Raw genomic sequence first — 17,129 nt, 5'->3', positions numbered from 1 at the left:
CAAGATCTTTCTGAATTTCTGACCCCAACTTCCCCAAAGGCCTCATCTAGATTAACTCCCATTCGAGAAGGTATTTTAGTGTATGTTCAAGACAGAGACCCCTGTCTGTGCTAGGCTTTTCATGTGTGCTTGTTGCAGTGCAAGCCAAGGCTTTAGCATGCTCATCTGGGCCCAGCTGTGGTGCCAGAAGAGGCGGGTTGGAAGTTGTTATCACCTACTGAGCACTCCTCCCATGACCATGGTGTTCATGCTCTGCTTTCACCTGGACCACAGCTGAACCCAAGAAGCTGGTACCTGGTCATGACAGCAGGTGAGAGCAAGGGCAGGGGAACAGGGCAGAAGGATTGCTGAAGACACAGCACACAGGGCAGTGTCCTCCTTTGGTTTGAACCCACGTCCTGAAGCTCTGCCGCAAAGACGTCTTGGTGGGTCAGTGCAAAAGGCAGTGCTTCAGGCATGGGAAATGACTGGCAGTCAGAGCTCTCTGCCTGGTCTCCTTGAGTTATGAAAAGCCTTCAGAGTGTTGTTGCTGTGAAGGGATATCTGTAACAGGAAAGTGCTGTGCTTTGGAAAGCCCCGGAGCTCCTCATATACGGAATATTTTATTTGCTTTTCCCTTTACTAACTGTGATAGCTGTAAGTCAGAGGCCTACTCCTGCAAGCACAGTAAATACTGAACTCTCCACAAGCTTCCTGAGATTGCTGTTCCTTGGACAATGCAAGTATGTATGCAGAAAAGGAGCAAGTCCTCATCCTGGTCTGGCTACTGTGCTCCAAGGAGGGCTTCTCACTGCAGTACCATCTCTTGGCTTTACCATCGGGTCGGCAAGAACTTTTTTTGGTTAATCCATATGAATCCCTGAAGTGTTGAACTTCACTTGTGTGTATCAGCAAAAATCCTGTAAGCTGCTTCTCTCCATGTCTTTCCAGGAAATGACCCACTCCTGGCCACCTCCCCTGACAGCTATTCATACGCCTAGTACAGCAGAGCCTTCCAAATTTCCGTTCCCAACAAAGGTAAAACACCCTCTTTTTGCCAGGGCTTTTGATAAATGAGGAGAGCTTTCTGGTTCTTCCATGTGTTTTCATATGATTCTGTCCCCCTTTCGTAGATAAAGGCTGCTAGGAGAGATTACCTTTAGAAGAAGTCAGATGAATTAAAGCACAGTTGATCTCAAGTTGTACAACATCTGCTTGCAACATGTTGTTTTTACTGAGGAGTAGATCAGATAGTGCTTCTGAGCTGTTGTTTTTGAGTGGTCTATATCCTGCCTCTTTTTTATTACCTTGAAGCAAGCTTTGTATTTTTAGAGTTGTAAGATGTTTGAGCCAGAGGTGGGAGTGCTATAACTGTGGGCTTCAAATGTGACAGCTTTTCAGAAACATTTTAAGCAGCTCATGTCTGTTGCAGCATAAAAGCATTTTATCTTTATTGTCAACAACATTTTTGCTGACTTTGTTAAATGAAAGTGTTTGGCAGATCTTATACATATTTTTTTAATATTTCTTAAAAAATGCATATACCACTAATGTGCTGGCAACACGTTTTTGGAGCGGTTACCATTTCTGTCCATGCTAAGATACATCAGGCCAGCTTGGGCTGTTGGACACTTCAGAGTCATACTTTGACAAATCACCTAACATGTTTATTACAGCAAGACATAGAAAACAAATAACCAATATGATGCTGTTGAGAGAGCTGATTTATTCTCAATTTGCACTTTGTTCTTTCCTTCTAGGAATCCCAGTACGTTGGATCTGTAGCACAGAATCACAGTAAGTAGAAACCCAAAGAAGACACACTGTTAGTGTGTATTGAGAGATTGTTTTGTGTGTTCCAGATTGAGGAGAACATCAAATATTTACATTGATTAAGGAGCACCATTTCCTGTGCTTTGTTGAACAGTGATGAATTTAGAAAATGCTTAAGAGATTGAATGCATTCATTCTCTAGAAATTAAGGCAGCAGTTCAGCAGAGAACAAACAGTATTTCACTAGGAATCCCCATTTGGGGATCTCAATGGCAAATAATTATGTCCTGGGAGAAGGTGACTTTCTAATCTGATGCTTGGAGCCTGTAGGGTAAAATACACAATGAGTGAGGCAAATAAAACCAACTGATGTCATTTTTAATTTACAGAACAATATGATGCACCTTCAAAACCGTTGCCTAGTTCTCAGCCAAGAACATCGTAAGTAACCAGACTGGGTTCCTATCTCTACTGTGCAGTTACTTAAAAGAACCTGGAATGAATAAAAGTTTGGTTTACTTGCTGATTCTGAAAATCAAGGTTTTATCGGTCTGATTTTTCTCAGAAAATGTCAGTGCAGGGAATTTTCACCAACAGAAACAGGACTGTTTTGTGGTTATGATGACTGTGTTAAAAACAAAACTGAAGGAAAAAACCTCAACTATTTATGTACCAGATTGATTTTTTGCTCTTTTAATCTGTGGCTGCTTAGTGTGTTGTCACATTAAGTGCTATTCAAACTACTAATAATACGTTCAACTGACATAAATTATAAGGGAGGACCAACTGAATCTGGTCTATTCTGCATGTTGCTCTGAAGCCACAGCTATGAGAACTGTGAATACTCGGGGTGACATTTTAAAGCAATCATATGGTGTAGTTTTCTGAAATTGGCCAAAGAAAAGTGTTCTAAAAAGTGTGTTCTTCATATTATTTTTATTTAAAAAGTACCAAACTGGCAAAAAAACTTTCATGTAGGCATTAAAAAAAAATGGTTATATTCTAATAATGTTAGCTAGTTGCAAAGTGGGGTGAAGATTAAATTTCTGTAGCTTTTAAAAACAGTATTTATATATTTCTTCTTTTCTTTATCGATTTCTTCTTTTCCCTGTCATGTTATAGTTTTTCTCAGTAGAAAGCTTCTGAGAATTTAAGTCTCAATATAACTTGTTTATGCATAATCACTACAGAAGTTTTACAAGGCTAGGAAGAAATGCCAACTAGTAAATTAATTGCTCCAATAAAGAAATTTAGGTTGGTGGATATAATAACTTGGTACTGTCCTTGCAGGTGAAAGCAGTTATCTATTAATTAGGTTAATTACAGAAATTGCTTGAAAGTGGTTTTGTGATGGCTGGTGACAGTCTTTGAGGATTAACCTGACCAGATGGCAGCATTAATAGGCTCTGAGCCCTGAGTAATAAACTCCATGTCTGGAGGGCTGAGGGGTCTGTGTTGGCAATTGCCAAGCCATTAATTGCCTCTCAGTTAATGAGATATATAAAGATCTCATGTTACTCTATGATAAGTTGTTCCATGGAAGGCTGCAAACTACAGACTACAAAGCTTAATCCACTTGTTTTCCTTTTCTGTATCATGAACAATTTTATTTAAAAAAAGCAAAAAACCCCAAGCAAACAAACAAAACAAAACAAAAAACAAAACCAAAACACAACAAACCCCCCCCTCAAAAGTCACAAGTGAGAGGAAGAGCATCTCTCCACCTTGGTTGAGATTGTAGAATTTTGCACTAAGATCTGTAAAACTAACTTTTTCATACAGTTCAGTTCTGTGATTCCGAGGAAAAAAACTTGACTAGGAGTGTGACAGAGCACTGTAACAGGCCTCCCAGGGAGGTGGAGGAGTCCTCTTCTCTGAAGTAATTCCAAAATGACTAGTTTCAACTGCTCCAGGCTCTACCATCTTCTTCAGCTACCTTACAACCATCATCTTTATTTCAGCTCTTCTCAGCTGCTTGTAAAAATCCCTCTAGCACTTCAGTCAGTTTTCCAGGTGGCAGAGAGAGAGAGGAAACTTTTACTGCAGACAAGAATCTGAAAATACTCCTCTTTCTTAGCCCAAAGGTCCAGAATTGTCAGTGTGGCCTGGTACGTAGCTCTGTCCTTAGCCAGTGTCCCCTCTCTGCTCAGTGTTCTTGCAGGCACTTCCAGAACCAGTGCTCGTCTACCTGGGACATGTGTATCCACACTCCACAGAGGCAGTTGAAGCAGGAGGAGCAGGGTGGCTTAGCTTTATGTCCCAAATGGAGTCTTTCCCTTGAACTGATGCATCCCCTTCTTTCTTTTTGCTGTTTTTTTTTGTTTGCATTTGCAGAACAGGCCTTGCTTTCTTTGCTGTTTAAAGCACACGTGACTGTCTGAAAATTCAGCTGCCTGGAGGAGCTGGCCTTACAAAGTGTAGCTGGCTGAAAACAAACAGCATTTGTGCTGCTTAATTAGAGGTTGAAATCCTGGTGCATCTGTGTGCCCAAATGAAGCATTCAGCTTTACAGAGCGTGCAAGGGTTTCCCAGATGGCTTTCATTCTTGAATACAGCCCTGAAGTTAGCACCTGGCTGTGCTGGAATGGAAGGAGCCCTTCTTTTAGAAAGGGAGATGCCAAGGTCATTCTTGGTGATGCATCTTTAACCCAGCTGGCAGAGAGGGTCCAGCCTGTGCTTTCAGTGGGGTTGTTTGGCAAGTGATATTCATGTTAGTGCTGCTCCTCTCACTAAAGGAGCTTTTAAAATAGCTTTACAGGGAGATTGATGGTGTGTGTATATAAGCTGCAAATGAACAGGTCCTGCAAATGAAAACATGGCATCTATTAACTCCTGAGCCAATTAAAGCATTGAAATTATTAAAGCAGATCTATTTTGTTTAACTAGACTATTTAACAATTTGTTGAAACCTTGTTTTGGCAAAACTGGCTTTGTCTTCCTTGCAGAAGTATAACTCATTTAAAGTTGTGTTCTTACTGATCCTAATTAAGTAGTTGCAGGGTTGGTTTTTTTGTGCTGATGCCTTTTATTTACCAGCAACTCAGGTGAAAAAGGCAGTCCTTTTTATTACAGACAGTTAAATCATATTTGAAAGAAGATGTTGGTAGTGTTTCCTTGCATTATCCTCTTTCCTCTGAAGGAAATACATCCATAGTCCACAATTTTTAAAGCAAAACAAAAAAATAAAAATGCTTTCAGAACATTTTAGCATCCCTGGAAGGTTGTTCTTTATCATCTTTGAAGGACTGCTTTCCCTAGTAGGTTGGAAAAAAAAAAAAAAATCCCTTGAGATGCCTGTAGACTTTTGTTCAAACTGCTCAGGAGTATTGGGAGGGGCTGTATTGTTCCTGTTAATTCCTTTTTGTGTCTCAGTGCACTGGCAGTGAGCTTCAGCTCCAGCTCACAGGCAAAGCTGCAGCCTGCCTGCCTGCCTGCTGTTTTCCATGTAGGAAGTGCAGGGCTCTCATTTTCCAAGGTGGTGTTTGGTAGCACTTCCCTTCAGGGTTTGTTCTAAGGGAAGAGGCAAGAGGTGATTTCCACCGAGAAGGTGTGTGAGGAAATGGGGAGGGGCTTTTGACAAGGGCTTGTCGTGAGAGAACATGGGGTAATGGATCAAAATTGGAGGAGGGGAGATTTAGGTTAGACATGAGGAGGAAATTCTTGAGTGTGAGGGTGGCCCAGGTTGCCCAGGGAAGCTGTGGCTGCCCCATCCCTGGCAGTGTTGAAGGGCAGGTTGGATGGGGCTTGGAGCAGCCTGGTCTGGTGGGAGGTGTCCCTGTCCATGCAAGGGGTTGGAACTAGATGATCTTTAAGGTCTCTTCCAACCCAAACCATTTTGTGATTCTATGAAATGAAGCAGTGGAGGCTGAAAGATAGAGAAGAATAGTCACAGGGGAATGGCAAAGTCAAAATACCTAAACAAAGAAAGCACTAAGTCTTTGTGACTGTAGTCAGGCAGAGCCCTGGTGGCACTGAGACCTAATTCTGCATCAGTGAGAGGTGCTTGGGGTCTGTGGGATCAGTACCTTTGCAGGTCCTGTGTCAGCTGTATGGTTGGTTCTGTACTGGGAGACACAGTAGACCCTTGGGTTTTTGTCATGCTGTTCTGCTCTGTGAGCAGGAGCAGAGTCATCACGTCTGGCCAGAGGAATTATTTGTTAAGACCATGACCAGCTTTGGCAGTAAATGTGGTCCTAATTCAATCAAGGTGTCTCCATGCACATCAGCTGCCTTGTTATGAGTGTAAAATAATTTGTCTAGTTTGTGCAGATAGTGTTTAAATAAGGGGATAACTTTTTTATTCAAGGTTTTTACTCCTCTCTTGCCACAGAATCATAAAAGAAACTGCTTGGGGTCATTAGTGGTGACCTGCAGAGCCATTAATATTTTTTGTTCATGATTTAACATGAAGGCTTGAAAGAGTGCGAAGGTTTGTGTAATTTTTCCTAACAAGTGTCAGGAACACTTCAGTCACTCAGCACTTTTGCAAAGTGATGTGGTTTTCTGGGGATCTTTCATATTTGTTTTCTTGACATAAAATTGCCATGATGAGATGGAAGCTTATTTTTTTTATTTGGGCATAAGAAAAGTTTCTCACAGAGAGCTCTTACTTTGAAATTAGGTTGAAATAAACAGTTTTGACCTGGTGGATTAGAAGCCCTCTCTTAGTTTCCAAGCTTTTAATCTCATTTTTGGAATGACACTCCTGTAATTTTCTGGGTTGAAGAGTCAGTCTCCAGCTAGTTTCAAGATTTGACTCTATACTTTTGCATAGCAAGAGTTTTGCTTGCCTGTTTCCCAGCTCCTTTTGGGATGCCAAAGGGGGGGATAACAATTTGGGAGAACTCGGTCCCTCTTCACAAATCCTATCCTCCCATCCTTCTGAGGACCTTGGTAATGCATTGAAATTATGAGCAGTAGTTACCACCTGCAGGCAAAGGACTAAATTTGCTTTTGGAAACATCTGCAGGCAGCCTGTGCCCTACTCCAGAAATAGTTTCTGCCTCCCCACTTGTGAACTGCTGTATCTGAACTGCTTGATGGGTCAGTAGCTGCTGAGGTGTGTGAAGCTCCTGGTATAAAGAAATAGGAGATAAGCTTGACCTTGGCATTTACTTATGTGTGTGATAGGAGACTTCAGAAGCAAAAAGATAACCTCTGTGACAGGAGAAATATTCACAGCGCCTGATAGCAGCAAGCATGAACATGCTCAGCTCCTGGTGCAAAGGTGATGCTTTCTGCCCCTGGGGAGCCAGGGCAAGCTCAGAGCCTGCTTGTGTCTTGCTGTGCAAGGATCTGACCCCTTCCACCTGTTGTGCTAGTGTGGTGAGGCCACATATGGAGAACTGGGTCCAGTTCTGGGCTCCCCAGTTCAGGAGAGACAGGGAACTGCTGGAGAGAGTCCAGGGGAGGGCAAGAAATAACTGGGGGATTGAAGCATTTCCCTGATGAGGAAAGGCTGAGAGAGCTGGGACTGTTCAGCCTGGAGGAGAGAAGGCTGAGGGGAGACCTTATTAATGCCTGTAAGTGTCTAAAGGGTGGGTGCAAGGAGGATGGAGCCAGACTCTGCTCAGTAATTCCCAGGGACAGGATGAGGGGCAACGGGCACAAGCAGGAACATGGGAAGTGTCATTTAAATATGAGGAAAAACTTAATTACTGTGAGGGTGACAAAGCACTGGAGCAGGCTGCTCCAGGGGGGTTGTGGAGTCCCCTTATCTGGAGCCATTCCACGGGAGGTGTCCCTGTCCATGCAAGGGGTTGGAACTAGATGATCTTTAAGGTCTCTTCCAACCCAAACCATTTTGTGATTCTATGAAATGAAGCAGTGGAGGCTGAAAGATAGAGAAGAATAGTCACAGGGGAATGGCAAAGTCAAAATACCTAAACAAAGAAAGCACTAAGTCTTTGTGACTGTAGTCAGGCAGAGCCCTGGTGGCACTGAGACCTAATTCTGCATCAGTGAGAGGTGCTTGGGGTCTGTGGGATCAGTACCTTTGCAGGTCCTGTGTCAGCTGTATGGTTGGTTCTGTACTGGGAGACACAGTAGACCCTTGGGTTTTTGTCATGCTGTTCTGCTCTGTGAGCAGGAGCAGAGTCATCACGTCTGGCCAGAGGAATTATTTGTTAAGACCATGACCAGCTTTGGCAGTAAATGTGGTCCTAATTCAATCAAGGTGTCTCCATGCACATCAGCTGCCTTGTTATGAGTGTAAAATAATTTGTCTAGTTTGTGCAGATAGTGTTTAAATAAGGGGATAACTTTTTTATTCAAGGTTTTTACTCCTCTCTTGCCACAGAATCATAAAAGAAACTGCTTGGGGTCATTAGTGGTGACCTGCAGAGCCATTAATATTTTTTGTTCATGATTTAACATGAAGGCTTGAAAGAGTGTGAAGGTTTGTGTAATTTTTCCTAACAAGTGTCAGGAACACTTCAGTCACTCAGCACTTTTGCAAAGTGATGTGGTTTTCTGGGGATCTTTCATATTTGTTTTCTTGACATAAAATTGCCATGATGAGATGGAAGCTTATTTTTTTTATTTGGGCATAAGAAAAGTTTCTCACAGAGAGCTCTTACTTTGAAATTAGGTTGAAATAAACAGTTTTGACCTGGTGGATTAGAAGCCCTCTCTTAGTTTCCAAGCTTTTAATCTCATTTTTGGAATGACACTCCTGTAATTTTCTGGGTTGAAGAGTCAGTCTCCAGCTAGTTTCAAGATTTGACTCTATACTTTTGCATAGCAAGAGTTTTGCTTGCCTGTTTCCCAGCTCCTTTTGGGATGCCAAAGGGGGGGATAACAATTTGGGAGAACTCGGTCCCTCTTCACAAATCCTATCCTCCCATCCTTCTGAGGACCTTGGTAATGCATTGAAATTATGAGCAGTAGTTACCACCTGCAGGCAAAGGACTAAATTTGCTTTTGGAAACATCTGCAGGCAGCCTGTGCCCTACTCCAGAAATAGTTTCTGCCTCCCCACTTGTGAACTGCTGTATCTGAACTGCTTGATGGGTCAGTAGCTGCTGAGGTGTGTGAAGCTCCTGGTATAAAGAAATAGGAGATAAGCTTGACCTTGGCATTTACTTATGTGTGTGATAGGAGACTTCAGAAGCAAAAAGATAACCTCTGTGACAGGAGAAATATTCACAGCGCCTGATAGCAGCAAGCATGAACATGCTCAGCTCCTGGTGCAAAGGTGATGCTTTCTGCCCCTGGGGAGCCAGGGCAAGCTCAGAGCCTGCTTGTGTCTTGCTGTGCAAGGATCTGACCCCTTCCACCTGTTGTGCTAGTGTGGTGAGGCCACATATGGAGAACTGGGTCCAGTTCTGGGCTCCCCAGTTCAGGAGAGACAGGGAACTGCTGGAGAGAGTCCAGGGGAGGGCAAGAAATAACTGGGGGATTGAAGCATTTCCCTGATGAGGAAAGGCTGAGAGAGCTGGGACTGTTCAGCCTGGAGGAGAGAAGGCTGAGGGGAGACCTTATTAATGCCTGTAAGTGTCTAAATGCTGGAGAGAGTCCAGGGGAGGGCAAGAAATAACTGGGGGATTGAAGCATTTCCCTGATGAGGAAAGGCTGAGAGAGCTGGGACTGTTCAGCCTGGAGGAGAGAAGGCTGAGGGGAGACCTTATTAATGCCTGTAAGTGTCTAAAGGGTGGGTGCAAGGAGGATGGAGCCAGACTCTGCTCAGTAATTCCCAGGGACAGGATGAGGGGCAACGGGCACAAGCAGGAACATGGGAAGTGTCATTTAAATATGAGGAAAAACTTAATTACTGTGAGGGTGACAAAGCACTGGAGCAGGCTGCTCCAGGGGGGTTGTGGAGTCCCCTTATCTGGAGCCATTCCACACCCACCTGGATGCAGCCCTGTGGAATGTGCTCCAGGCCATCCTGCTTTAGCAGAGAGTTGGACTAGATGATCCCTAGAGGTCCCTTCCAACCCTGACAGGTCTGTGACTTTTGTTGGCTGTGTTAGTGTGCTATGTGACCTTTGTTGAGAAGCATTCCCCTCAAAGAACTTTGTTGTCTGTAGATGGCAGCCAGTGCTACTGAACTCCATGGCAAAATGTCCTGAGGTCAGTTGGAAAGCACAGTAAAATGCCTGCCTTGTGTGTCATACATTCTATCATACCCTGCCAGGTAATGGCAGGGTTTAGCAAATTGAGCATGCTCAGTGTTCAAAAAGGATGTGGGAGGTTGGTTTGTTTTTGGCAAGTGCAAACCCACGTCTTTTTTCAGTGTCTGCTTGTTGAATATGTGTCTGCCTTGGCTGATATTTATCTTCTGGTTGTCTTTCAGAATGCTCCAGGACGACCTGCAGCTCAGTGATAGTGAAGAGAGTGGTGACGACCAAGTCAGTTTTAGATGTTTTATACACTAGGCACACAGAAATCCCTTTAAATCACCACGACTTCTTGTGTTGTTCTGAGTTCCTTAAGCTAACCTTTCCTCCCCCTCTCCTCTTTGTGTTTTTGAACAAAACAGGTTGTTGAAAAGCCACCTTCTTCACTTGCTCCTCCAAGGTACAGGTTTGTTCCCAAACTACTAGTTTGACCAAATAAGGAGGAAAACCAAATCTACCTTTTACATGTGGGGTAGCTGTGGGGTTTCTCTTGTAGACACAGGCTTTGTTTTCTAGCTGCCTGAAGCTGCTGCTGGAAATTGGCTTTAGTTGTGTGGGGTTTTACAGAAAGCTCCAGCTAGAAGTTAGTAATCCATCCATGCTGGATGTTTTCCTATGGATGAGAATTGTATTTCCCCAACTGCTTCCTTCTTTTCTCCTCTTCCCCTCCACCTGAGTATACGTAGGTTGCACTGAAGCTAGTAGGATTTTCAGTTCTAGTAGTGATGGTTGAGGTGCAAGCCCAGTTTTAGTTCAGAAGCCCAAAACAGCTAAGCAGGTGAAGAACAGAAAAGGGTCAGGTAGACTCGTGGAGGCTGTTTCAGCTCCTTCTGATAAGGCAGCTGATTGTAAGCAGTTCCTGTCATGCATTATTAGGGTAGGCTGAACATCCACGTGCCAGCATTAGAGGAGGAAATATGGAGAAGCCTAGAACTTTTCCTATAGGAGACCACTGACATACACTTTTTGCCTTGGTGTCTATTCAAGCACAGGGGAATGGTCTCCCAAATCAGACCTGTAGAAGGCGTGCCAGTTCCTGGCATGACCTGCATCTCTGCAAGCTCTTGAAATAGTGTTCTCACCATATCAGTATGGATCAGCCAAGGAGCTTGCCTCCAAATTGTACAAACATGTTGATACTTATAAGCAGTTTTCAAAGTAAAAAAAACAACAACAAAATTTTTAATTATTTTTTTTAAAAGCCCATTTCAAAACAAAAATAAAAGTCTTGGCTCTCTCAGTTCCATTCTCTTCCATTGTCAGTGCTGGAGAAAACCACTTTTGAGTAGGGGAGGGTGTTGCAAAAAATCCTGCTGCTTGATATGGCTGTTAATGAAACAGTTACAGCACCTTGGGCAAGTAACACAGATGAAGAAGTGAAAACTTCAGGAGAACACAGGAGAGATAAACCATCTTGGAATGTGTGTTTCTGTCTTGTCAGCCTTCACTGGAAAGTTTTTCTTTTGAATCTTGGGGCACTGGTCAGTTTTGGGTGTTTAAAAAAGCTTGGGTTGGCTTAATGGATCTTCATATTCTAGCAATGATGTCCTGCTTATATATTTGTCTGACTGGGTTGGAGTTAAAGTTTTATTATTTCCAGAGGTTTTTTTTTGTTCTGGTGCTTTATCTTTTGAGTATGGCAGTGTGTTCCCTTGGCCTTCTCCCCTCTCCTCTCAGTGCCAAAACACAGGGTTTCAGTTTTATTTTTGAATCCTGCCATGTCGATATAGTAAGTAAGTAACCTTCACTCATGCTGCTTTCTAATTTTATCTCCTGGTGGCCTTGCAGTGCCCTACAGTCCCAGCCCAAGAGTGTGGCATCAGCACATTCCAGCAGCCCGGAGTCTGGGAGCACCAGTGACTCAGACAGCTCTTCAGACTCAGAAACAGAGAGCAACTCTAGTGACAGTGAAGCAAACGACCTTCTGAGAGCTTCAGCACCTGAGGTGAATGCAAATAAAAAGTAGAGCCTGCCTCATACAGTCTCCTGCCTTCAGACTTTCTGCACTCTGAATGCAGCTGGGACAGGAGACCTGAAATAGAGACAGGAGACCATCATCGTTCAGGTCATCAGACTTTTCTTGCCCTTTGCTGCCCTTCTAGAGTTTGTCAATTAAAGAACCCTTAGACAACATAATTGGGCTTTTATGTGCCTCACCTTGAACCTGGAGGAATTGGTGCCTTCACTGGCAAGGTGCAGGTGGGAAGCATGACTAGGCTGGGGTGTTTGGAGCCCACCTCCACCCATGCAGCTTTTCTGGGTGCCAAGGCTGTGGGCTGCTTCAGGATGAGACCCTGATGTTTTAAGAGGAGTTGCTGAAGCAGCTGAAGTGATCAGACCTGCAGGAAGAGCTGGAATGTGCTTACACTTGCTTCTGTTGCTTTTGGCTCAGAGAGTGCTGCACAGGCATTTCTGAGGCTTTTATTGGGAAAAGCAGACAAACAGAACATGGTGCCTTAAAGTTTCATAATCAGTACCATGCTTTCTTTTAAAAAATCTGCTGCAGAAGGGCTCATGTCCTATGGTTTCAAACAGTTCCTCCAGCTTGCAAAACATTCTCAGGCCAGTGGGAAGTGCATGGTTATCCCATGGACCACAGCTCATGTAAACCCATCTGCTGACAGTTTTGAGGTATTCTCACAAAGCCCAGAGAACTTGCAATTTACTTCTTCCCACACCCTGCCCTCCCCCAGGCCTGGCTTTCCTTTATTTTACCTTAGAAGCACATGAACAGGGGGAATTTTATGTGCAGAAAACAAGCTTTGAGGAGACATATATTTTCATCTCACAGCTAATAAAATTTACCACCCAGCACTTCAGTTACAGACTTTGCCTTCTGCAATGTGGGTGTCTTTGGCAGGAAACAGATGTTGTACTTCTCTTTTATCAAATCCTGCCTGGTTTATCTTGCAAATACTAGCTTGTTTGTCTTCAAAACACTAGATTGTAAGATTCTTCTCACTTAGTGAAGGCCTAGAAATTGGCCATTGGCCATTTGCTATGGTTTAAGGCTGGGCTGGCCACTAAACAGACTGCAGATGCTCTCTATTCAAGTTTTCCCTTTCCAGACAGGGAAGGGAAAGTGAAAAGGGAGAGTGTCCTAAGTGTTGGAAGACATTAAAACATCTTTAATGAAACAGTAACAATGAAACAAACCAGGACAACATTTAATCCTTTTTTATTCAGCAAGCTGTTCATCCGTGGTACTCAAGGAACAAGTTAGTGCACGTGGGCCATTTGTTAGCTAGTTCTTCACATGCAAAAGCACAGACTTTAGGACCTATAGGTAACAGTTTCTTTTTTCTTTTTTTCTTTTTTTCTTTTTTTTTTAAAGTCTCTTATTATCCTTTGTGTTTGGAAAATGTGACGAACACACATCTGATGGTGGTGATCACAACTGGTGGCAGAAGTGGTAGAGAAGGATCAGAGTATGCCACTGTCTGAGAGCTACCCAGATTATAAAGGAGAGCTTCATCAGTGTTCTGGCCATGCTTTTATAGTGTTTGACGCAAATCAGTGGCTAATAACTAAAACTTCTAATGGAAATAAAGCAGATTTGTTATCTGAAAAGCAGAATGGAATTTGTTATTTAATTTTACTGACAAACCCATTGTAAAAACAAACTGGTTTTTAAAAAAGGCTTCTAGATTGATTCAGTCCAACACAGCTGAAGACGTCTTCTTTATCCACATCATCCACATCTACAGTGAGTTGAGTCTGGATAGAGAAGAAAATAGCAGCAGAAGGGATACATCAGTCTTTGAAACCATTTCATGTTCTAGACTTTTTTTTTGAGGAAGAGCTGTGGCTCTTCTCAGAGGCAAAAACTGTGACTGGAGAAAACTGATGAGGGCAGGAGTGTAGCTGTGCTCTGATGGTGCCCAGATAATGACCTACACATTTGAGTGATGCTAATGGATAAATATTTATAGTACTTTCAGAATGGGCCCCAGAAAATCATGCTTCTGATTTGCAGCTTCTGTTGTAGGGATAGTTGGGTTTGCTTTTCTTGTAATTTGTCAAGGCTGCTGTTAGATTAGGCAGGGCTTGTAGCAACCACACTGCTACCTGACCATGACTCCAGAGGCCTTCAGACCTTGGTTGTTTCTTCTGCCTTGATTGACCCAGAGGGAAGTGAGTGTTGGGTTGTGTAGGCAGAGGACACAGAAGAGGCTGGAATGAATACACTAGCCATACAATTGGTTTTGGTAAGTGATTTTCTTTTGGTAAGTGATTTTCTTTTGGTTAGACCACAGGAGCCCAGCAGTCTCCCTGTCAGATTTCAATGAGATAGGATGGCTGGCACAGCTCCTTGTCTGCTTTGAAAGCAGTGCTATGTGTAAACAACTTTCCCAAAGAGCTGCAAGGACAACACCTGATCTGTTTTTACAATTGCTGCTATTTTTATATGTTGTCTGATGGTGCAACCATGTTGCTCACTGGCAAACTACAATGATGCTCTCGTGTAGACTGGTCTTTTACTGAGGTCCTGGAGTCCCGTGCAACACATTTGACTGATCCTGTGCAAAAATGAGGGTGGTATTTTTGAAGTGTTCACATGCACATGCTAGAGCATCCCCACTCAGAGGTTTTTTCACTTTCAAGCTCTTTTAAATTTTAATGGGTTCTGGTAAGCTGTGCTAGGATGGAAGCAGCCCCTAGACATCAGTTTTGCATCCTTTCTTCTCTCTTTTTCTCTGCAGCCTGACCCACCAACTTCCAATAAGTGGCAGCTTGACAACTGGCTGACCAAGGTGAACCCACCAGCAGTACCACCAGAGAGCCTCAGCGAAATTGCCCATGGGGATGGATGTGAGGAGGGCAAGGAGCAGGGGCAGGGAATCGGAAGCAGTTCCTCCCACCCGTGCGCTGAACCGAGGGAGCCTCATCACAAGAGCTCCAGCCGGGCAGGCAGGGCTCCTCAGGATGCTGCTCTTCACACCAAACACAGCTGCCACAAGTCCCCTGTGGGCACTGAGGAGCCCTCACCCAGGCAGACTGTAGGTAGCAAAAGGCCTAGCAAGGCCCCAGCACATGAAGGGCCCAAGGGAGGCCTGAAGGTGGAGAGCGACCCCGGTCCTTTTCAGATCAGAGACCAGTCTTCCAGAGACAAGCCAAAAGTGAAAACGAAAGGGAAGCCAAAATCCAGTGAGAGAAAAGACCTGAAACCAGCACTGCAAGAGCCTCCTGAGAACAGAAAGCACAAGAGTTCCCACCAGGCCAACTCCAAACCCTTGGACCCCAAGCTCATGAGAGATGCTTTGTTTGGCAGTGGCCAGGAGCACCTCGCTCTCAGTCCCCTTCCTCAAGGCCAGGGGACAACCCCCACCAGGAGCAGCAGCCACAGGCCTGCCATAGTAGGCAGAGAGGATTTTCACAAGGAGAAGCTTCCTTTGCCTGTCAATGAGAAGAAGCTGCTCTCACCAGTGAGGGACTCCCCCATCCCTCAGTCCCTCATGGTGAAAATAGATCTCCCTCTCCTGTCAAGAGTTCCCCAGCCCCCTGGGAAAGGCAGTCACCACAAGAGAGCAGTACCCAAGGAACTCTCCAGTGCAAGAAAGCAGGACTTGGAGAGGAAAACCACAGACACTCCTGACAAGTCCATTCAGAAGAGGAAGGTAAGAAGTGGAGGTGGAGGAGGTGGGTTTGTACAAGGACCAAAGTTGTATTTGAAAAACCCACATGGAGAATTTGTTTCTGTTTCACAGACAAGAATAGACCCATTATGCTCCTCCTGTCAAGATGTTATCAAAACTGTCCACAGATATTTCTGCTGAGCAGGTGAAAACCCCTGCAAGTTGTCTAACAAATGCTTTGGTGTTTAGAAACATTTTTTGCTGTGTTTTATTGAAGTAGTGATTTTCTCAGACAACAAAAGCCCAGCCACCCTATGTCAGAGGAGCTTTTGGCAGCAACCTGTGTCAGCATGTGGCTGGCCAGCCCCCTAAGAGCCTTTGTGGGTTTCAACCCAAGCAGAGCTGTGTAGGGCTGCAGTGCCCCTTCCCCCTTTAGCAGCACATTATCTGAAGCACCTCCCAGACAGTGCAGCCATCTGTGCTATCCATCTGATGTCTGTTATGGGAGAGCATCTTGCCTGCAGGTTGTGGAGGTCCCCAGAGGGAGAACCAGCACAAGCCACCCCGTCCTGTGGTTCTCAGTTTTGTCTGTGTGTGCACCTTCTGCTGCCATTAGCCATGCAGTCGTGGTCTGAGTAGTGCAGTCTTTTCCTTGGTGGAGTCGTTTGTTTCCATGAAACTATTGGGATTTCTTGCTTACACAGGGAGGAACAAATGCTGAAGGTGTGAACTGTGTTGTTCCTAGGGATGATGGCAGCAGCCCCATGCCTCTGGCTTTTTCATAAATGCTTTTAACTGAGCAAGGTTAATCCCTGCTTTGGACCTCAGCACTGGGATAAATAAGTAGAAAACTTCTTTGGTGCTGCCTGGACCTGCTGTGGTGCTGGCAGCAATGCTGATGTTTACATGATGCATTTTGAAAGGGGCTTTCCAGACACTCCTTAGAGGAGGAGTCCTTCAGTGGCACTTGGGGACATGGTTTAGTGGTGGACTTGACACTGTTAGGTTTACATTTGGACTCAGTGATCTTCAAGATCATTTACAAACTAAATGATTCTATGATTCTGCTCTAATAGTTGCCTTCCCTTGAATGACAAGACAGCTTTTTATTTATCTGAGGTGGTAGCTGCTCAAAGGCTGGTTCAGCTGCACTCAGAGTTGGCTGCAGGCCTTGTCATGAATGGCCATTCACTGTGGGTATTTCAGGATACCTTTTTGGTCCTCCTCACAGGGCAGGTGGCTTAGCATGTGAGGGTGAATAACCATGTGTTTCCCACGTGGGTTTCATTTAGTCTTGTCATTTTCTGAACTTCCCGTAGCTGTGGGGAGGACTTGAGAAGAGCAGGGAAATGGTGAAGAAACCTGAGGCCCTGGCAGTCCCCCTCTTGCAGGGCAGCAGGAGAAAGGTAAACAGGCAGTAGGTCTGTCACTCCTATTGTCTCTCAAAGACCCGAGAGAGGTGCTGTTTGATGTTAGACATGTCTTCCCTTGCAGTCTGAGTCCTGAGTGCAGGAAAAGCCACCTCAGAGCCTTTCTGTCTGTGTTATGCCAGCATGCATCAGTGTCCTTGGAGGCTCAGGCTTCATTGCAGGCAGCTAGGTCAGGTACAGCTCTCAGACATTTTCTGTGGCAGCTTGCAGCTCAACCTGAGGAACAGTTCAAGGACATGGAACAGGCTCCC

General features: G+C 44.4%; 1 protein-coding gene across 1 annotated transcript in view; it reads left to right on the top strand.

Moving 5' to 3' along the window:
* AFF1 (AF4/FMR2 family, member 1) overlaps positions 1-17,129 on the top strand; it is a 135,598-nt gene that overhangs the window by 103,139 nt on the left and 15,330 nt on the right. Inside the window, exons 7-13 of the mRNA XM_009993821.1 lie at positions 931-1,017; positions 1,740-1,776; positions 2,142-2,193; positions 10,049-10,103; positions 10,235-10,272; positions 11,661-11,817; positions 14,576-15,490. Coding sequence (XP_009992123.1) covers positions 931-1,017; positions 1,740-1,776; positions 2,142-2,193; positions 10,049-10,103; positions 10,235-10,272; positions 11,661-11,817; positions 14,576-15,490 — 1,341 coding nt within the window. The remainder of the gene's footprint in view (positions 1-930; positions 1,018-1,739; positions 1,777-2,141; positions 2,194-10,048; positions 10,104-10,234; positions 10,273-11,660; positions 11,818-14,575; positions 15,491-17,129) is intronic.

This window comes from Chaetura pelagica, unplaced genomic scaffold (assembly GCF_000747805.2).
Source record: "Chaetura pelagica isolate M959 unplaced genomic scaffold, ChaPel_1.0 scaffold210, whole genome shotgun sequence".
NCBI classification, from domain to species: Eukaryota; Metazoa; Chordata; class Aves; order Apodiformes; family Apodidae; genus Chaetura; species Chaetura pelagica.
This window is presented reverse-complemented; position numbering and strand designations above follow the sequence as displayed.